The sequence below is a fragment of the Xiphophorus couchianus genome, chromosome 2 (genome assembly GCF_001444195.1).
Source record: "Xiphophorus couchianus chromosome 2, X_couchianus-1.0, whole genome shotgun sequence".
In the NCBI taxonomy this organism is placed as follows: Eukaryota; Metazoa; Chordata; class Actinopteri; order Cyprinodontiformes; family Poeciliidae; genus Xiphophorus; species Xiphophorus couchianus.
Window position 1 is genome coordinate 29,205,184 of NC_040229.1, and position 22,488 is coordinate 29,227,671.

Here is a 22,488-nt window from a genome sequence, read left to right on the forward strand (position 1 = left end):
GGCACAGACCTCCAGTGTGCTGTAGGGGATGAGTGTGTGTGTGTGTGTGTGTGTGTGTGTGTGTGTGTGTGTGTGTGCGTGTGTGCGTGTGTGTGTGTGTGTGTGCGTTTGAGTGTGAATGGATAAAGGGGGCGTTTCTTCAGCGAGAGGCAAAGCAGAGGGGAAATCTCAATGCAAGCTGCGCCAGAGTTTTCAGTCTCCTCTATCTCCGCCCCTCAATGCATGTTATATAGTGAAACCTGAAGCGGTGGCTGACAGCCCCGCTCTGTCCCGGAAGGCTGCCGTCTGTCAAACATTATGCAAGGTGAGTGCCACATAATTGTTTATCGATTAGGCTAATAATCATCTGTCTCATCGTTAGCTGGCTTTGACAAGCAAATATATGTATACATATGTAGTTATCTTCAAACTTTTTTGTGCTGGTTTCCAAGCAGCAGAACTTCGTATGATTGCTTGGAAGGGGGGGAAGTGTTTGCCTAACATTCATCCTGAAGCTGAAGAACTGTCTGCTAAAGCTCGGGGTTGGAGCTCAACCCGTTAACCAGTTGTTATCCTGCAATTTTTTATTTAATTTTTTTTTTTTTTTTCGTGTTGGCCTGTTGTTGCATGCTTCTGAGTGTGTTTTATGTGGGTGTTTGTAAATGGTTAGTCTTTAACAGGGACGCCGCTGGAAAATTCAGCGAAAGGCAACCAGCTAGTAACGCAACAAATAGCAAAGTTTCATACAGACGTGTCACAAGCTGGACTTTGAAATTTAGGTCCCGTGAAATTTGTTCTGTGACGTCGATTTCTTTTTAACCAAAACCAACCGATTAGGCCAGTGGACAGTGGTTCAACATGTTGGCAAGTTGCAAAGGAACAAGAAGAATGTTGAGATCTTTTTTTTTTTTTTTTTTGACAAAACAATCTAAAATAGCAAAAAAAAAAATGGTATTAATAAGGCATGAAATAAGATTACTTACAAAAAGATCATGGGAATCTGAGTTGAGATGAAACGGATATATTGGCTGTCGATGACATTTGTGCTGCTTTTCCAAAAAAAAAAAAAAAGAAACAACTGAGGTAGTCTGTTTTGCATTAATGTCTGTAATGAAAAAAGAATTTGAGCTACATGCTTAAAAATTTGCCATATAAATAATGTCTAAAATAAGCAGCTGAACAAGTAAATTTTACGTTGGTAATTGATGGATATACTCTGAGATTTGAGAAGTCAGGCAACCAGCAACAACAAAAAGAGAAAAGAAATGAACTGGAGAGACGAGTGAAAATGAAAGAAAGCAGGTGCTCGCTCATTTCTTGGTGAGAAAATGTGAGCACCGTTAGTCTTGTGCTGCAACGCACGGTTTGAACAGAACGGTAGATGCTAACTGTTATTATGCCCATCTGTGTTTAGAGTAAATATACATCCGATCCCCGAGCTGCACGTAACGCCCGATTCTGATCGAATCTGTGATCGATTTCCGAAATCCCCATTGGTGACATTGCAAATAAAATATTAGCATGAAAGCTGAGCACTGAGGATGTGGCAGTTAATTCCTTCTGCTGTCTCTCATATTTGTCTCAGATGGTAGGAAGAAACAATTAGCTTGAGAGACGTTGATGAAGTTAAGACGGTTAAGCTCATGCGACTCTCCTGTTCGTGACTGTTGAGCAACTAAAGCAGTTCTGTTTCATCCAGCTGAGAGAGCCTCTGGGCGCAGGCAATTATGGATGTGTCAAGCTTCTGGCATGAGTTAGAGGAACCCCAATAATTGCCTTTATGCAAGAAATGTCACAAGTCACTTTAAAACGACATGCTGTCTGCTCTTACATAGAACCAAGCAGCCTAATAGTTTCTGACCACTCAGTTTTATTCTTTCTCCTGTCAAATTGTGAACCGTTATCCGTTATCGGGTCACTCTATATCGCTTTCCTTTAGATATTAGATGTTGATCGCATTTAAGCCCGAACACAAAACAAACTAAGATTAAGATTTCCTTCAGTTCAACCTCAGCTCTGAGCTTTGCAGATTGTTTTCTTAATCCGTTAATCATCTTTAAGCTAGCGGTTGCACTGTGGGGTTCCCACCCTCTGTTCAGTCGGCATGCCGCTACATGCAGAGTGACCCGCTTGCCCTGGAGCTGACGGGCCGCAGAGTGTGAGCACAGACACCCACTCAAGTTCGGTCTGAGGGCGAGGCTCTCGAAACTGCAGTTTGGAGGAGAATGTCTGTTGTGAAATGTTAAGTTGTTAGCAGCCATCTGAACAACCAGGCTTGCGGAAACAACCGCACTGCAAAAACATCACTTCTTGCCAATCTTGGTCTAGTTTCTAGTGGAAATATCTTGGTACACTTGACATAAAAAAAAAATTACATGCAAGTGTCTTTTCAGCAAGACATGGGAGCTTGTTTTAAGTTAATCATTTCTTGATATTGATGAAATAGTGCAGCTTGCAAATGAAATACTCTGCTAGTCGAACCAGCACGTTTTAATCGATATTAAGGAATTATTGGCTTAAACCCAGCTGCTTTATCTCGCTGAAAAGTTACTCGTAAGTTAGTTTTGTTTTATTTCAAATGTACTATGATATTTGCATCGGAAAATAGACCAAAATACTTGGTAAGACTTCATGTTTTTGCGGTGCACGTCCACACGGGACCATTCCCATGTGCACAAAGCCTCCGCTGGAGTGTAACGATGAACACAAGAATATTTTCTATCGTTGTTCCTCAGCCTCCTCTTCGCAATCAAATTGTTTTTTGTACAGAGGATTTTTGAAGGTTGATTGATGAGGTTCTGTGGCAGCTGCAGCACGACAGCAAATATGCAGTTGTTGCTGTCATGTACGAGGCGTTTGGGGGTATAAGTCAGGTTAGAGCTTTGGCCAACGTTTCAGTGTTTTCATAAAAGAGGCGTTTTTGCCGCCCAAGCAAATATATACGAGGGCGAAACTTACACTCTGAAAGCCATTTTTAAAAAAAACAAACACAAAACCGTTTGGGGTCCCCTGAAAGACCATTTCCACAAATGGTCAAAAACTTTTCTGTTTCAAGAAAAAAAGGCCCTCGTGTTTACAGCACAAAAAAATATTTTTAAGAATCGGAGGAACAGGAACAAATACTACAGTCACAAACAAAACATTTGTAGTGGTTAGCTTGAATGCTATTTTATATATTTTAGCATATATAGATGATAAGTCATACTTAACATGCTCCATTTTCAACATATGCTTAACATGAGAGATAATTGCAATGTCGTATAAACAATGTAGTTTTCAGAGTAAATTACTAGATGCGCAACGATACATCCAGTCCAGCAGCTGAGACAATCCATCAAATTAGCTGCATGAGCGCCAGATGAAATTTTAGCCAATATCTTTGGACAATAGCTTAATGCAAAAAAGCAAATATAAAACACACATTTTTCAAGCAAAGTATATTAGATTTTGAACTTGAAATAGTCATTTAAACACTAGAGCGTGGTAGGAAGCTGGGAGGCAAATGCTAACGTCAGTAAAGGAAGCTGCTAACTGCTAGCCAGTTGCAGTAGCCACTCTGTGCCATGTTGGTATGAGAAGCCTGGCGCAGGTGAATCACTTTGCTCGGCACAAATTGTGGATAAAGGAGTTCCACTGAAACCTGCAGCAGCTACAGCATCTGCCATGTTTGCTTCATACATTGTTTAACGTTTGATCTTGTCGCTTCCTGCCTCCTCTTGCACAAAATTCTGTCACTCACACGCGACTAGGTATATAGGACCATCTGAAAAACATCGTATCCGATTGAGGACCTGATATGGAAGTGGCGCAGGTCTGATTTGTAAAAAGGTCACAGTTGTACTGTTCAGATTGTATAAATATCTGATATAGATCACATATGGGTGGAAAAATGGCCTGTAGGATCAATAGGTAGTACCGAAACTCGTTCCTTTTCTTGCTTCTTAAAAAAAAAAACGGTCTCAAATGAAAGTACAACCCGGTGTCACACTCACCCTCATTTTGCGGTTTTAATAATAACATAAACTTACTTCATCAGAGGAAGTCACATGCTGACACCTGCTTGACAACTCTCTGGGTATGACTTCATTTGGACAACGTACATTACGTGGTTTCAGTGTTGTGGATGAAATGTTAGATTTCTGTATAAATGAGCAGCACAAAGAACGCTCCGGACAATTTTGAGATTTGGAGCGGTTTTAAAGTGGCAGAAACAGGCTTTGCTGTTGGTCCTGCACTGTCTGCCTACAAACTGGACTGTCAAGTCAGAAATCTTTAAATTTCAAAACTGAGATTTTTCAGACCTCTGTTTAAAGCTGAGAAGATCCTGACTCCACCCTAACAACTCCACCTCCCCACCTTAACCAACCGCCTCACATCTCTTCAAGGTAAAAAAAACAAAAACAAACATCAGTCCACCACCTGTCCTCTAACATGCTGTTATGAGAAGAAAATAAAATCAGAAATGTGCCAAATTTAAATTAAGGCTAATAAAAAATGATCCACCATTGTTGGTGTAAGTCATTGTTAGGATTTCTGCCTTAGAGGTGTGATACTTGGTTAACTATTTAATATTACACTGAATCATACTTATATGAAAATGGAATAGTTTAACTCTTCTTAATATGTCCACGTTTGTGTCTATTATCAGTGGAGTTTTAAAAGTACAAGGTCTTGAAAAAATATTTACGCCCCATCAAGATTTTTACAATTTTCTGTAACAACCAAAAACTTCATTGGGTTTAAGTAAAATTACATGGGATAGACCAAGACAGAGCTGTAGTGATGCACCGATATAAAAAATTTGGGTCGATACCGATATCCGATATTAATTTTGCTGCTAAATCATGTGCATTATATATATTTCACTGCCTTTCGACACCTTGAATACTACGACCACATCGCCACTGCTTCTCTGCTTCAATTAAACTCCCCACAATCCTTTGCTGCATTGCTATCACTGTCACATGACCAAACAAACACCATATCATCAGCCTCCTTCCTTTCCTCCTCCAGCAACAAATGACAGCAAGATGGAAATAAATATTGGCTTTATTTTTGTCGTATCGATACCGAAATGCTGAAAAATGACTAATATCGGCCGATACCGATGCTAGTGCCGGTATATCGCGCATTCCAACAAAGTTGCATGGTGCATTGTGAAATGGAATTTAAAAATGTTTTGTTACGCTTGCAATGTAAACTATCTTCAGAAATCAGTTTTAGTATCTGGGTCAGAAGAAGAGCTAAATACGGGACAACCTCGGAGAAAAACAGGGCCCAAACAAATTTAACTAAACATACAGTCATAGCTACAATAGAGGAGTCTAGATCAAAGCATATTCTTGTGTTGGAATGGCCCAGTTAAAGTTCAGAGCCAAGCTGAATTAAAAGAGTTGAAATTCACTGTTAACCGCAGAGGAACTATATAACAATATGAATTTTACAAATAGTAAAGCTCACGCTGTTAAATTTCTTCTCTTTTTTACTATTTTAATCTCTGCTTTACAGGTTTCCTTGCAGGTACCCACCTTGCGGAAGGTTGAATAAGTTTGGGCATCCACAAATGTCCAAGACTGAATTATAAATATACCTTTTGCTAAATTGACTACAGACAAATACTTCAAGGTTACTTTAGTACATGTAACAGGTACAGAAACTTGGTTTTTTAGTAGAACTTGGCTGGTCGTCTGTTGTCTATCTTCACATCTGCCAACTTTGAGCCAAAAAAAAAAAAAAAAACAGCTTCAAGTTTTGTTTTTTGCTTTGATTGTTTTGTTCTGTATTCTCACCACCTCAAACTGTTCCACAATGGAAAAGTGTTGCCCCATAATTTCAGCAGGTCAGTCTGTCACTCTCTCTCCCTTAACTGCGCAATCACCCGATGTTATTTCGAATGGATCTGTTGCCACCCTTTGGTGGGATGAAGTTTCACTGTAGACGGTTCTTCTCTAGTGATATTTTCATGCAGTGTGCCTAAGGGATCTTTAAAGTGGCATCCTGCAGGCAACCTCCTTATAAATCACGAACACATCTTTCGATTTGGGAGAAATGGGAAGAAGAGTGAAGGGAAGGAGAGACCTGGCTGTGAGGCCAGTGAGGGCTGCCAGTTGCCAGTGCAATAAAAGGAGGGATACTCCGCTTTTGTTGCGCTAAGCCTCCATTCTCGCAAAGTGCCCTCCGAAGACAAGGAACTCTATTTTTACCCCGGTCACAATTTGGCTCCTGTCGCCGCAGACCTTGGCTCTCAATGCGGCTCCCGTTTCCGGACCCCCGTGCGCACACCCCGCACAGAGTCACGCTTGTGCTCGACCTCTGCGCTCTGACAGCAGGAGCGCATTCCTAAAGGTAGCTTCGCACAAAACGGACGAATAAATGGAATTCCCATCCCATGTGTTGCATTTTTATAAAAAGAAAAGCGGCAGCTAGATTGGCCACACATGGCATAATTTGTGTTTATTGGCGTGCGAGGGTGAAAATATGAGGGAGGTTAGATGCGTTTGATGGATTCTCATAACTGAGTTAGAGTGAGCGTGTTTCTTGTAGACTGATTAGCAGCTTGTTTGAGTTTGGTCGGTAGCTGTGACCACATGGTGGAAAGGGTGAAGGGGCAGCGGCGGGGCCGGTCAGAAGTCTGTTAATGCAACCTGACAGGAGTGAGCACAGTCAGTGGGCCGCCTGTTTCCTCCACTTATTTCAGCAGCACTGGCCCCAGAACTGGGTCCGGATCAGGGATCGACCAGCTCCGAACTCACAACCTGAAGTCAGTGGTGACCTCATCCAAAAGAAAGGGCCCATTCGGACGCCAGCAAACACATCTGGTGCCGTTTGCATACCGCCATTATAACTCTTAAGAACTAGCCATGGTACTGAAAATATGTTTCCTGCTTTGGGGATCTTGATTTTTCTCTTTTGTTTTCTTAATCGGCCTCTCGTCAACCAATCAAAATCCTGAAAATTCAAAGTCACAATAAAAGGAACCGCAATCCATTACAATGCACGTGAAAAAGTCTTAAAATTCATGCGGGCAAGCAGAGGGTATTAACTCCTTAAACATTACACTTACTACTAGTTATAAATTATGGACTACTCATTCTTAAATATGGAGAAATTATATGTAGTTTTATACTTTTTTGGGTTGTTTTTTTTACCTCACCTTACATACATAAAAAAAAAAAAACATGTTAAAGTGTGACTCATATCCAACTTCTTTACCCCAATCTGAGTAACCCAATTTTGGTCTTTTCATACAAAAAAATCCAATTTGCGACTCTTCCCTATGTGGTATGAAATGGCAATTAACTACTTTTACGACGTTGACTAAGTGTTTTCTTTCTATTACCTTCCCTTGTGTTATGATTTTGTGACAATACTGTTGACTCCCATTGCTGCGGGTAAATAATGATCACCGTCGTTCTCCTCCTGCCTCTGCTGGTCTCTTTAGAAAACCGTTCACACAGGAGTGTGATTGTAGTCGCATTTGATTAGAATGAACAACTGTGCAAAAAATAAATCGGATTTCAGCAATTGAATTGAGCGTCTTGATGCTACATTCACATGCTACATGCATGTGAATGTAGCTTCTTCTTTTTTTTCCTGTGAGCAACCCCATTTTCTCATGCTGCCCTGTGCAACCTGTACAACCCATATCAAAATGGCGACTGCATATCATCAGAGTTCCAAAGGGGAAATTTAGAGGGTTATTATAAGTTGCTAAAAACCTTAGAGTAATTGTTAGGTGATCTGGCTTTTGGTATAAACTAAAGATTGTGTCTCCAAGTCTTTGCAAAAGTTTGTGAACCCAATGAACCTTTCGTCATTTAGTCTCAACGCAACCATAAACCTGAATGCATTTTATTGTAGTTTTATTAGATGGATCCACTCAAATCCTTAAATGAAAGGGAAGAAAATAACACATTTAAAAGTTCCTACATTCGCAAATATGAAGCACGTGGCATACATTTGTGTTCAAATTAAGAATTTGTGGAAATACTTGAAAATGTGAGCATCCTTCCATAAAATTAGGGAAAACATTTGTCCGATTCATCCTTTTCAAGTCAGTCTCTGTGCTCCGTTTGATGCAGGTGAGAAACGAGATGCAGAAAACACGTCCAAGGCGGAGCCGTCCAACGGTCATGGCAGGCCGGTGGACATCGTCCCCAGCACCGAGGAGAAGATGATGGACAGGGGCCAGTGGGGCAACAAGATCGAGTTTGTCCTATCTGTCGCCGGGGAAATTATCGGCCTGGGCAACGTCTGGCGTTTCCCCTACCTTTGCTACAAGAACGGAGGAGGTGAGCTCCAAGAATCGTCTTCATGGTTCGTGGCAACTGTTTGATGTCTGAAGCACGACATCAGACAGTTGCGCAGGACCTAATTAAGTTAAAACGGAACATGGGTGTGATACCAGGGATGTGAAAAGAAACCGTGACCTCGCCAAAACATGTTTTGATTTGTAGCCCAGCCGAACCTGGTGGACTTTCTTTTTACTTTTCATTGTCACGCCCCACAACTGTGGCACTAACGCTGTTCATCTGCTGTTCTCAGTTATTTGCACATATTTAATATGGAGCAGAAGCCACATTGAGTTAGTGGTAGGGATAATCGATAGCATTTGCAAGTTCACATCTGAGGATTTTAGACCTCATAGGCAAACGCAGACATTTTGGACGTACAAAGATAGCTAGATGTCATTTGTGAAAATAAATAAAAGAAACCAATGTTGTGATGCGACGCTCTACATAGAAAATGTGTTTAAATAGTATTATCCTTTTCAAATGAGAACCTTTACGAAATCTGACATGTTACAACCACGAACTTCCATAGATTTTATTGATGGTATGTGGTAGACCAATGCAAATTAGTGCATAATCTGAGATGGAAGGAAAATGATTCCCAGTTTTAAAACATACCATTAAGCCCCTTTTACTCTGGCACCATCACATAAAGTCCACTGCAACTGACAGCCTTCAGAAATCACCTAAACAATAAATACAGATGTAGAGAGTGTCATTTAAAAACTGCTGTTTACAAAAGTTAACCAGTTGGTCTGACCAAGCTTTTGCCGTTGTGCGGAGAGGAATGGGAACAGTGTGTCGATGTCGAAATCCGGTGGAGACGTTGCCCAAAAGGCATGCGGTACTGCAAAATTCAAAGTCATGTGAAGTTTGTGCTTCCAACAAAATGTGGAATGGCTTATGGGGCATAGATATTTATGCAAGATGCTGTGTTTTTGCTTACCCAGCTGTAAGTATTAGACAGTCTTAACGTGTTTATGAACTGTTGCCTAAATGTATACAGGGGCTTTTTTTATTCCATACCTCATCTTCCTGTTTGCTTGTGGCATCCCCGTGTTCCTCCTGGAGACTTCTTTGGGACAGTACACCAGTGAGGGCGGCATCACTTGCTGGCGGAAGATTTGCCCATTGTTTGAAGGTAATGTGGGGGGTTTTTTTGTAATTATTATTCTGCCTTGAAACATTTTGAGATTATTTCTCTTCTGTACGCACGTTTTCATGTTATTGTTTACGTCCAGAACTTTTGAGCATGTGCACAACAACGGAGGGCAAAAAGTCTATTGCCTTCTGTAGCCGCGCCGCAGTCAGAGAACAATTCTGGTAACAAAATGAAACCTGGAGATGTAACTATTCTTAATTCAGTGTTTTGTGCCACAACAAAACGAAAAATAACACAGAAAAACCTTTGGAGAATAACTCAAGACCACTCGTGTTCTTTTCTCTGTGTCGGCTATGCTACATAAAGACTCGTTGCCATAGCAACTGACTGACAATGCCACTAATGTATCAGGACTGAACACCAAAACATTTCCCACACAAAAAAGCAGAACATTCAGTCTGGTAAAGTATTGTGTTTTCATGCTGTATGTGTATTTTGTGATAGTTATTATTATTATTATTATTATTATTATTATTATTATTATTATTAGCTAATTTAAACACCTGCTCTGCTGATGATTGGTGAGAAAGTTGGTGTGTTGATCGCTTTTTTTTTTTTTTTAATGAACCGAAACACCGAAATCCACAGCACATGTACATGTTAAGGTTGTCAAGCTAGCTTAAATAACCTACTTTTACATTATTTCTTATTAAATTTGAACTTTTTTTCTGTCATCTAGTTGTCATAGTGTGGACAATCAGTTGCAAAGCAATGCATCCCTTTCTCTTTTATACGCCACGCATACATTTAAGACTTTGCACCTTCAGAGCTAAAACTACTGGTGATTGTTGGCGAGCAGTTTTTCGGCCTACAGCCGGGAGCTGGCGTCACCCTGCAACATGTCTGTATGTGTTGAAGGTAAATATCGTTTGGTAGGTCAGTGCAGAAATACACAGCAAGCTTCATTCTTACGGACCACATAAGATCCATAAGAAACTCGGGGCGTCACCGTGGAAAACAACAAGCAAACATGTCTGTGCAACGCTGTGGTTTGACAGAGGAATTCCAGACATGTCAGTGCAAAACGTTTGTGGTTGTGAATGATTAGAATAAGCGCACATGCCACACTGAAATCAATTAAGTATATGTAGAAACAATAGGAGGCTATATATTAAGTGTTTTTTTTTAATGGGAAAGTCTAATAGGGAAACTTGAGGCGTGACATCTGGGAAAGAAGCACATACTGTACACGTGCAGAAGCAAAGGTTTAGTCCAGAACTCGGATGCCTGGGAGTCATTATAAATGTGCAAAAATGACTTCCATGTGAATCTAAAGCTTCAGCTTAGATTGAGTGGAAGAAAACTCAACAAACTGATCTCACTTAATTTGTTGTTTGTTTTTTTTAAGTGACTCCCCTTCTCTTTTTTTTACATGCATATCAGGAGTGGGTTATGCCACCCAGGTGATTGTCGCTCTCCTGAACATCTACTACATTGTTGTGCTGGCCTGGGCCATATTCTTTCTCTTCAACTCCTTCACCTGGGATCTTCCCTGGGCGTCTTGCAACAACACATGGAACACAGGTGAGGCGATCGATGGGACAATAAGACTATTTTTCATTACCGCAGGCAGGGTCAGTTGTTTCTCAATTTGGACAGTTTTTCCGTGGATTCATGCTGCATTTTATGCATACTCAGAAGTTGAGGTGGAGAAGTTGAGTTCCCAGTTGGAAATGCAACAACAACAACAAAATCTCCTGAAGTTTAACATCCATGCTGGGAGTGTATAAAACACAGTGAAAGTTAGAGGGATAAGCTGGACGTAAAAATGGACGACCTCTATTTTCAAACATGTTAAAATATAATGAAAAAGAAAATTTACGTTGTCATCAGCTTCTATTACGACGTGAAAGTTGGACTGTTCAAGTTCCCGGGTGGAAATGCAACGAAGTCGCAAATCTGAATTGGAAAGTGTAAGGTCTCCAAACAGCATCATGGATGCCGGAGCTGCATGTGTAAAACACAAAGAAAGTCAGAGGTATGAAGTATTTATTATATTTCTGAAAGCTTGGATTTCCTTAAATCATAGGCAAAACACAGGACGGTACAAAATCTTTTATTTCAGAGAAGATAAATAAGGAGAAGATAAATGCATCGTCTTTGTCTTGTATACATAATAGTAGTTTGCCACAGTTTGCAGTACCTATTTTCTAATTTACGACTCAGACGCATTAACTTGACGGCGATTCATCTGACCTCTGACTATTGAGTGCACCAGTCGTGCCACAACAATTAGTAACTCCGTTTGTACAATTTGCCACAGATGTGAGATTCCTAAAATAAATCCTACTTTAAATACAATTTCAAACGCATCATGAGCACCATAGGATTAGCCAATCCTACTTTTAGTCGCCTTGTAGGTAGATTGGGCTCAACATACTGTATGTGTGACATAATTGCTAGATTTGACTTCCAAGTTCTGAGGCATATTCAGAACAGTAAAAAGCCATTTCCATTCCCTGAAGCGTTTCAGACTGTAGTGGTTCTGAGATTACAGCTTTGTATACATTCTGCTTCTTTGGGTTATTCTTTTCCTGCAACAATGAAAGAAAGACATTCGTTGACTAATAACTGGGTTATAGTGAACAAAGATAAGATAGATAGGAACATGATTGAGCAGCTAGCTGGGCTTCCACCTTTAAAGACTCATTAGTAAACAACATAGAAAGTCTGAATTACTTCTTTTTTTTTTTTTACCTCAACTCAGAAACTTTAAACTACCTCAATATCTATCTGGCTGCTGCTTATGTTTAACATTTAAATGCAGGAGAATATTTGTAATTCTATCCGATTATCAGCTAAACTTTCTGTTGTCTATTCGTGTAATGAATTTAACCTCAGCCACATGTTAGCTTTGCCGCTAATAGCTTGCTTGCTAACATGTACCCACAGCCTCCAAATTCAAGCTTTTCTTTTTTTTTTGTTTTTTTTTTTTAGGAACCATAATTGAATGTCACAACTTTGATGTTTTTCAATGGTTTCCCTCATCATTTCGTTCATTCCTATTGCTACTTGCTTTAAGTTGCGGGACTGAGTGTTCCCGCTCCACTTCACTGTTCCCCCTCAGCGGCGGCATTGCTTCTCTCGTCCGAGTGTAACTTGGAAACCTCTGAGAAAGCTTGGATTTCTTCGCGGGAATGAATGTCCTTTTTGTCTGTTCTTCATTCAAGATTCCTGCATGGCATTTCAGAGGGGAAACGGCTCCGTCAATCACCATGAGAACGCCACCTCTCCCGTCATTGAGTTTTGGGAGTAAGTTCCGTTTTTCTCTGCCCTTTGTTTCGCCGGCTCCTCAAGGTAGTTCACCAGATGTCCGTCACTCCACAAGTGATTCGAGCCTCTTTCAGAATTGGAATCGCTTCAGATTGTGTTGCTCGTTTGTCAAAGGACGTCGGCGTGATCCTGGGATTGCTTGTGTCCCGCAGGCGTAGAGTCCTGAGAATTTCCTCTGGCATTGACCACATTGGCGCGTTAAACTGGGATCTGGTCGCCTGCTTGGCCGTCGCGTGGGTCATCTGCTACTTCTGCATCTGGAAGGGAGTCAAATCAACTGGGAAGGTGAAGTCGTCTCCATAGGTTGAGGGATATGAGCGAAAATAATGCAAAGCGAACTGATAGTTTGACAGAGTTGCTGTGTTTCCTTGCAGGTGGTTTACTTCACGGCTACTTTCCCGTACATCATGCTGTTGGTCCTGCTGATCAGAGGAGTCACTTTGCCCGGAGCCTTGAGGGGAATCCACTATTACCTTTACCCCGATTTGGGACGACTGTCTGACCCCCAGGTAGGTTTAAGACTTGTGCAAGTCCACAGTTCTCTTCCTGATACAGTGGCTGGTTTCTTTCGACTTTCCCATGATGTTACACGAGGTAAGCAGTGAGTTTCAGGTGTGCCTTAAATGACACCAGCAGTTAACTCAGGTAATTCAAACCTGAGTTATCTCAGGTTTGAATTACCTGAGTTACCTCAGATTAACTCAGGTATTATTAATAAACCTGTCAGACGCTACCAGACATGGCATCGAATGTCTCAAATTGTTTAAAGGCACAGTAATCTTAGTGTATTTGAACTTTTGACTGAAGAAAGTCATAAAAACTGTCTTAAAAAATTCTCTCTCATTATTTAGCAAATAGAAAAAGAAATTGATGGGAAAACTTTATTCTGATTTCCCACCAGACAGTTTGAAATAAACACGTCTTCTTTTATATAGTTTCAGGTTCCGATTGTATGTTAGAATAGGCAGATTAAGTCTTTAGCTTTAAAATAAGTTATGAATTTATATGTCAGTAGCTTTTGATTCCTCATACAAATGAACAATTGGTGTAAATTGACTTCACAATGACTGCAAAGTTCAAATCATCTCACCCAGTAACTATAAAAAACAGCATCTCTTGTGACTTAAGACACTCTCATCAGTAGGGAAATTAAAATCAAATGAAATTTCATTGACCAAATCGTAATTGAGCCATGTAAATCAGTTTTTTTGTCCTGCTGGAGAATTTCTAATATGCAGATTGATTGTTTTGTTCGCTTCTACTGTCTCTCTGAGAGCTGCATACCGATCCAGCATGACAATCCAAGAAACAGGCTTCCCTCCTTTTCTTTTCCTCTCATGTCTCAGGGAATGAAAAGGAGTCCCGAGAGTGCTGGCCAAGTCAAGCTAGACCGGTAGAGCCGCTATCTTGGAAGTATCTGTCTTTGTTAAATGTGATTTCCAGTATTTGTGCTGTTGGCTGGAACTCCAGTCAGCCAGATTTTATGTCCTGCATGCAACAGGAAGAAAGGCAAAACCAAATGATTAAATTACACGAAACCATACGAAGCTAGGGTTAGAAACCGTTTAGTGTCACAGTCCAGCTAAATCAGTTTAAAAGATGCATTGGTTTCTTTATGGTGAGCAATCTCTACCGCAGATTTGAATAAGGATCGCTAGTTTTTTGTAAGTTTCTTAAAATTAAAATTTGTTGAGTTGATGAATCAAGTAGGGTAACAATTCAGCTAAAATTCAGAGGAAAATTTACCAGCATGTGGTGATTAATATAATCAATATTTAAAATAGATAATTCAACTAAGACCCAACCACTAAGGATTTAAGTATCCTTAACACACAAAAAAGCAAACCTAAAGAGCAAAGCTACTAAAATGTAAATGAAGGAGTTAATTCAACATTTTCCTGAAACTGTGCCACCCTAATTCAGAAGCAGGACTAGTACTTAATTATTTAAAGATTTTAAAATGTCTTTTATGTGTCTTGGCTTTTGTGCAGGGAAATCATTTTTGAGCTTTACACATTTTGGTGATTATGGGTTGCCTCATGCGGTTGTAATGACTAGACCAACGATTCAGTGTGGTTATTACGAAGGGACTTTAGAGAAAAGCAGTTCAAATATCATGTGTTTGTGTGCGCTACAGTTTCATTTCAGAATGCGAGTGCTCAAAGTATTTTGGTCTTTTTGACTCAAAAGGAGTGGCTGGCCGTTTTTAGCACGTATAATTCAGCGTTCAGTTATGACAAAATTTACACTTGCGGCCCCTTTGGCCACCGGGCGTGGGAGAGTGGCCGCGTGGCACCAAGGCAGCATGGGCGCTGCTCAAACCGCGATAAGAACAAAATGTTTTGTCTTTTATCACCTAAAGGAGAGGAGCAAGTTTCAACTGGCGACTGCCAAACTGCACAGCTTTGTTCTCTGAGATGATGAACGGGGTCTCGAACATGTCTTCACAGATCATCCACCTAAAGGCTTTTTTTTAAAGGGCTTTCTGTCTTCTAGTCACGCTTTGAAATTGTGGCTCGATGACTGTACAGCCTTACAGCATATATCTTAACCATGCAAATGTATGAATGTATATTAGTCTCTCTGGACTTTAATACTGTATGTACATGATTTCTTTGTGCCAAGGTCTGGATGGATGCTGGAACGCAGATATTTTTCTCATATGCCATCTGCCTGGGCTGCCTTACAGCCTTAGGAAGCTACAACAAATACAACAACAACTGCTACAGGTAAGGCTAAAAAAAAAGAAAAAAAGTCAGTTTTTCCATCTACATTATTTTTAATATCACTTGTCTTGCATCATTACCTCGTTATAGCGGTTGCCAATTTGTTATTACAAAACCTCAGTCAAGTCTGTGTCAGTGTCGTATTTTAAACATCATGCCTCGTTTCTGCCGTTTCCAGGGACTGCGTGTGTCTCTGTTTCCTGAACAGCGGCACAAGTTTTCTCGCCGGCTTTGCCATCTTCTCCATTTTGGGTTTCATGTCCTTTGAGCAAAACGTGCCGATCTCAGAAGTGGCCGAATCTGGTGTGTGTTTATTCCAACAGGGTCGCTGAAAGCTTAAAGACATTTATTTATTTGTTTGTTTTCAACATCCAACAAAGGCAACAAAAAGTTTTGAGGTCTTTCTTTTTTTTTTTTTTCTGTTTGTGCGTGTCCAGGTCCCGGTTTGGCCTTCATAGCATATCCTCGCGCTGTCACCATGATGCCCGTTTCCCCTCTCTGGGCCTGCTGTTTCTTCGTAATGATTGTGTTCCTGGGACTGGACAGTCAGGTACAATCGACAACACAAAAGCTATTCGATTCGTGCTGAGTCATGCTTTGATTTTCACTTCTTCACTGTGTTAGTTCGTGTGCGTGGAGAGCTTGGTGACAGCCATGGTGGACATGTATCCCTCCGTCTTCCGCCGCAAAAACCGCAGGGAGCTCTTCATCCTGGCAGTAGCTGTGGTGTCCTTCCTTTTGGGACTCATCATGCTGACAGAGGTACAAACACACTTCAGAGTGTACATAGATGCCAGTGAACATATTCTGGTGTAACCTTAAACAACGTTTTCCCCAGGAAATTTGCTAAGCCTGGTGGTTGAGCGCTATGGCAGTCATTCATCCATCATGTTTTTGAGTTAAAAATATTTAAAGTTTACAGGAAATTTGAAAATATCACTTGATAATTATGCGTTATTGAAAGATTGTAGGATTAATACCTGAACATCAACTATAAAGTCTTAAAAAATGCAAACTTTTTAAAAAGACTTAAAAAGGGAAAAAAAAAAAAGGAAGCAACGCTTAGCCTGGTGGGGCAACAAGTAAAGCCTGGTGGCCTGCCAGGCTTGTAATACACTGGGGGAATCCCTGCTTAAAGCTGCAGTATGTAATTTCTACAAAAATATGTTTTTCCTCATTTATTAAAACTATTTGTAGTGACAGTATAATATGAGATGGATAATCTGTGAAAAGATCGAGCATACATTAGGGTGATTGACAGCACTAAGACCCTCCCCCTGGCTTTTATTGGTTGTTTCTGACCGAACAGTGTTTCTGCAGTTAGCACTGGCATAAGGCAATGGAACTCTACTTCACAGATTATCTGTCTTATATTATACTGTCACGACATGGTGATCATTTTAAGAAGTATGTAAAAAAAAAAAAATATGTTTTTCATAAAAGTTACACCCTGCAGCTTTAAGAAAATTCTGGAAAAGCAAATAAAACGTCAGAGAAAATAATAAAGAGGAATGAAATGAAATTCATTCTGGCTAATAATTATATATCATGCAAGGCAAATGTAGATATCTGATTGTATCTAGTTGAACTCTTGCCTGTTTGTGCCTCCAGGGAGGCATGTACGTCTTCCAGCTGTTTGACTACTACGCAGCCAGCGGGATGTGCCTTCTTTTTGTGGCTATTTTTGAGACTGTTTGCATTGCCTGGGTTTATGGTGAGTCAATGTATTTAGCTTTTTTGTGTGTCTTTCTTTCCATAAATAAGTCACTTCAAAGTACTGACGGCAGTGAAACTGTGTCTTCCCTCAGGTGCTGATCGTTACTATGACAACATAGAGGATATGATCGGGTACCGTCCCGGCCCCGTCATTAAATTCTGCTGGCTCTTCTTTACCCCAGCAACGTGCTTCGTAGGTTTCATGTTTATTTTCAGTGATATTTTACAGCATATTGCTGAAACGACAGCGACCCCTTCAGGACGACATTAAAATTGTAGCTCACTCATTCTCAAAGCAGCCTGCCGCTTTCTTCATCTTCATTTTAATAAAGAAAGTTATGTTGAAATACAAATATCAGTTATTGCGTGAAAGCAAAACACATATTAAAGTCTTGCAAGTAGAATAACCAACATGACTTTTTGTTTTCACTTCACAGGGAACCTTTGCCTTTGCCTTGATCAAGTACTCACCTCTGAAGTACAACAATGAATACGTGTACCCAGTATGGGGGGACGGGATTGGCTGGGTTCTGGCTCTGTCCTCCATGCTCTGCATCCCTCTGTGGGCGGCAGGGAAACTCTACTATACTCCAGGAACGCTTAAAGAAGTAAGTTTCCTCTCGTTTTTAGATGTACCGAGTTGAGTGCAGGAGGGAAAATTTAATCCGTTTTCTGTTTTTTTCTTTGCTTTATGTAAGAAAATTTGAAAAAAATGAATGAAGACACTCTTAGAATCTGTATAAAAACACAAGTGGCGCACTGGATAACGTATCTCTAGATGTCAGTCTGCAAAAAGCTACTTAAAAAAACTAAGAGGATTTGCTGTGCAGCTTGCATGTTAGCGTTTTGAGCGCTTGTTTCCTTTCATTAAGAAGGTCCTGGGTTCGAATCCCAACTTCGACTCTGAATGTTCCCCAGTTGGTTTTCTCTCTGTGCTATCTTGTGATGGACTTAGGATCTGCCCAGGGTGTACTTTGTCTTGCATTTATATATTAATTTACACATCAAAGTATTGGGGACCAAAGTGCCTATTCCTGTCAAAATAGCAATTTTTTTTTTTTTTAAATCAAGCATAAAATCTATCATATGGTGCTGTTATCTTCCATACAAGTATGGAGGTGACTTGGACCTCAAAAAGCTCTTTTTGTTTCAGAAAATCATGTTTTAAGAGTATTGGCATGCTTTAAGAAGCAATGGAAAGGCTGGTAGTGATTTATCTATTTTCATACTTTCAAGAGTAATATCTTGACTCCAGATAAATAGAGATTAGATATGATAAAATTAAATATGGGCTTATTAAAGGGGCAGAATCATGTAAAATCAACTGTTTTGAGCCCTACATGATGCCATAATGTTATTCCCACCTCAAAAACACACCTGGAGTGTTGCCTTTATTCTTTTATACATGTTTAAGAAATCCTTTAATCTCCCACGGCAACCATTCTGCTGTGCAAAACGCCTGAATGACCCCAGCTCCACATTCAAGGCACAGCTGCTCCTCACAGCTGCAGTTTCCAAGCTACTGATTGTCTGTCTCGCAGGGCACCCCTCGCCCTCCTTCACTCCCCCACTCAGCTCCTTCAGACTAGCCAGCAGTAATTAGCAAACCCCTGGTGAAACTGCGCATGTGCTCAGCTCATTGTGCGAGCTACTTCTCAGTGAAGCGCTGGTAAAAACGTTTTTAAAACAGTTAATAGATGAGCGATGTTGAGATGACTTCCCGAAGGCGGAGCTTCAGAAAGAGCAGGAGTTGTTAAAGAGACAGAGGCCCAATTTCAAGGTGTGAAATCTGAAAATTAAAATTATTTTGAGTCACAGCATTTTTTTTACAACAGCCGAAGGTAACATAGTTACTGGATTATGTTATAAAATGGGACTATGTGTCTAGAAAGCATAATATTACACCTTTAACAGACCAATCTTATCTAGACAGTTACTCGATTTTTTTTTATTGTGTTTTGATTGGATTTGTGCTTCACCCTTTCCAGCGCCTCATTCTTCTCACCACTCCTTCCACTGACTTACCAACGACGAAGCAACAACAAGGGAGGCTGATGGGCGTCCAACCTGGAGACGGCGACAAACCCCAGCAGAAAGCTCCTCCCACCAGAGATGGCTACTTCCCCGTAGATGAAAAAGAGTCTCACTGCTAGAGACTTGAGAGTCAAACTCTCTCTCTTTCTTTCTTTCTTTCTTTATTTTTTCCTTTCTCTCCCTCTCTCTCTCCCACTTTCTCCCTCACTCCCTTACATCAGGTGAAGACTTTCAGAGCCACCATACCTGTAACTGCACCTCTTGCTACTGGATCTTCCTCCCTCGTCCTGGTGCCTTGAACAAAACATTCTCCATCCTCTTTTGGAGAGCGTGTCAGCATCTCATTTGCCCATGGCAGAGTAATGTGTACATTTGAAAACGTGACCACTATAGGTTCTCAGTGGCAAAGAAATTTGCTTTCTAAGGAAGCCTTTTCACCTGTTATGGACATCTGTAATGTTCAGTTAGTTTGACGCGACGTTTTGGTAACTTTCGTTCATTTTTAACGGCCTGGCCTGCAGCAGACGGAGCACAAGAAGTGTCCCGACACTGACTGCAGCGTTCACGAAAAGCTAACTTGAATAACATTATTGACTTTTTAATTGCATTTTTTAATTATTATTATTAATGCAACATATACGTATGTTTTGGATACAGTTCTGCAGGGATGACTTTTGTCATCTCTGTGCGTTCGTACACTATCTTGAAAAAGTTTGAAAAGTCTGGAAACCTGGAATTATGGGGGAAAAGGCGATTCTTTGTCTGAAAATATGGTTCAAGTTTCCAGACTTTATTTCTTATCGTACCTTTTTCTATTAAACAAATGGAAATTTCCATAAGCAGCATGATTTTTACACTGTTTTATATTTGAATACACGTTATGTTTCATGTGTGATTTTCCACATTGGATTTTAAATTCAAGATGTTCACTATCACCGACTTGAGAGGGGAAAAAAAAAAAAAACCTGACATTTTACTGCTTCTTCACTGAAGGCCAAAAGTGTCACATTAAATGCCACAGTAAGTCTTAAGCAAATATTTATGGATGTGACCATTTAAATAAATAACAATGCAGGACAATGCAAAATAAATAAATACATTTCAGCAATTATTAAATGTTTCTGGATTACAGAAATAGACAACTGCATTTGAAAATGCTTAAAGCATGTATTCTCTATATTTCAAAAGTGCATGTGCTGAAGTATTTGTTTTCTTTCCTTATTCAATAGTAATAAATTTATTTTATCTGTCAACCTGATCCATCGTTAGGAATTTCAAATATGATGAAAGAAAATATGAAAAAATTATAAATGACAAGATCCATGTTGTCTTATAAATTCTATTTTTATTTAAATAATCACATGAACAGCCATGACTAGGTCCGCTCATCTTTGCAGACGAGTTCTTCTCATTCAAGTCGGTTTTGATGTCAAACGTTAAAGAATCGGAATAGAATAGATCCTGATTCACAAATAAGTGTTGAGTTTGAAGTAAAACTGATCCAAGTCCAGTAGTTGTAAAAAAAACAAAACAAAAAAACAGCAATGGACCTTTAAAGTGTCAAAACGAAAAATTGGGAGCCAACATCAGTGTTGTAGTTTTTTAATGCTTTGTGGGAAAAAAACACCTGGTCTCTACAGGTGTTTTTGAAATGATTGTAATGCACTTCAATGTCCAAAATGTTCTAAATGTAAACATTTGAGCCTACAAACTGGAAACCAGTGTAGGAACCTGTAATTTCAACTCCCTCAATACCACACTTCTTTTTCTCTTTCTTTCTTTCTTTTTTTTTACCGAAGTATACTAATAAGTGCTGCTTGAGAGAAGTTGAGGTGAGGAATGTAGCTCAAAGGACCAATCAGATAAGCTGTTTTGGTTTTTTTATCCCGTTGTAATACTTTGGAAAATTACGATTTAATTTTTCACCTGCTTTACTGAACTTTGCAGAGTTGCATGGTTATTTTGTTTGTCTTTTTTTTTTTTATCGTTTCCTTTTACTTTTGATGTTGACACAGTTTTACCTTAGCTGGGGGTGTCTTGTATCTAATATACAGGTTTTTTTATGCCATTAAAATGCAAAGGTTCTTAAACAGGGTGTTGATCTGGGAAAGCTGGTTGATATGTTTCTTTTTAAAAAAAAAAAAAAGCCTTAATTGATTTCTTTTCTGGTGCACACGACAAACCTCAGACTTGGTTCATGTGGGAATGAATGTACAATAACCGATTACTATACAGAACAATTTATACAACTTTTCTATTGTGAAATATGTTTTTATGACTGATTAATATCACCTTAATTTTAAAACAATGCTTTCTGTTTTTCTGATGTTATTCATTTTATCTTACCTGATTTTCATATAACTGTCTTGGTATATAAAAATAATAAAACAATCTGTTGTTGCAGTTGGAATTTTCTTGTTGGAAGCATAACTTTATGTCTGCATGTTATAACACGTGTCACTTTGCATTTTAACTGTCCCATTTTGAAACTGTGTCATTTAAAGACCTGCTTTACAAAAGACCACCTTTTGAGGGGTTAAATACCTTGTGAAAACAGCCAGGAGTTATTGCTGAGTCACAGGCTGTGTAAAAATACCTGCATGGAAAGTAAGCGGAAAAGATATCACTCTGTGTACATATGTGAAGGAGTCTGGCAAGATTTACTGGTATAGACAAGGTTAAGTTCTTGACTATTCTTGTTCCATACTATAGATTGCTGTTGATTAATCATTAACAAATTTGATAAGTTTTCCTGGAAGACGTAGGTGCTCCCATTTTCTGTCTGACAATCAATACACTGAGAATTTCCTCCTTAAAATTCAACATTATGTAATTTCTAATGCAGTAAATCATAAATATGGTTGCTTGCAATTGTAGAACCAAAATGGCACAACCCCATAAATCCTTTTAACTACATATGTATATATGTAGCTGTATAGTATATCCTATCATTGCACGAGATAAATAAAAAATATATATAGGCTACTAAACAATTTAAACGTAATCTTTTTAGTATAAACATATTTATCTTACATTTTTACGGTAAAAAAAAGTTAATTAACACATTTTAATTTAATACACATTAAAATAAAAATAAAAGTTTATATATAGTTTGTTCAAGACGCTTTTATTTATATCAGCTTGTGTTTATTTCACATTTCGTTGGCCAAGCAATCAGGATAGGTCGTGAAACAGATGGTAAAATATGATTGGTTGACCTGCACAGCAACTCAGCCGCAAGCCAATCATCTTGTCTGGAACCGTGTTTGACCCGCCCACTGACGTTGAAAAATACTACGACTAAGAC

At 39.5% G+C, this 22,488-nt stretch overlaps 1 protein-coding gene and 1 long non-coding RNA gene across 2 annotated transcripts; both read left to right on the plus strand.

The window, feature by feature from the left end:
- The first annotated feature begins 92 nt into the window (after window positions 1-92).
- slc6a13 (solute carrier family 6 member 13) lies at window positions 93-21,581 on the plus strand. Its single transcript, XM_028034775.1, has 15 exons — window positions 93-304; window positions 8,061-8,270; window positions 9,277-9,411; window positions 10,816-10,956; window positions 12,603-12,684; window positions 12,858-12,990; window positions 13,080-13,214; window positions 15,331-15,434; window positions 15,610-15,734; window positions 15,869-15,981; window positions 16,056-16,193; window positions 17,043-17,145; window positions 17,240-17,340; window positions 17,585-17,755; window positions 19,136-21,581. Exons 1-15 carry the CDS (start codon window positions 298-300, stop codon window positions 19,298-19,300), a joined length of 1,863 nt encoding a protein of 620 aa, XP_027890576.1. The 5' UTR covers window positions 93-297; the 3' UTR covers window positions 19,301-21,581.
- On the plus strand, window positions 13,221-14,813 carry LOC114155095 (uncharacterized). The gene is made up of 2 exons (XR_003597666.1): window positions 13,221-13,340; window positions 13,401-14,813. It is a non-coding gene; the product is annotated as an uncharacterized LOC114155095 (long non-coding RNA).
- Window positions 21,582-22,488: the final 907 nt, after the last annotated feature.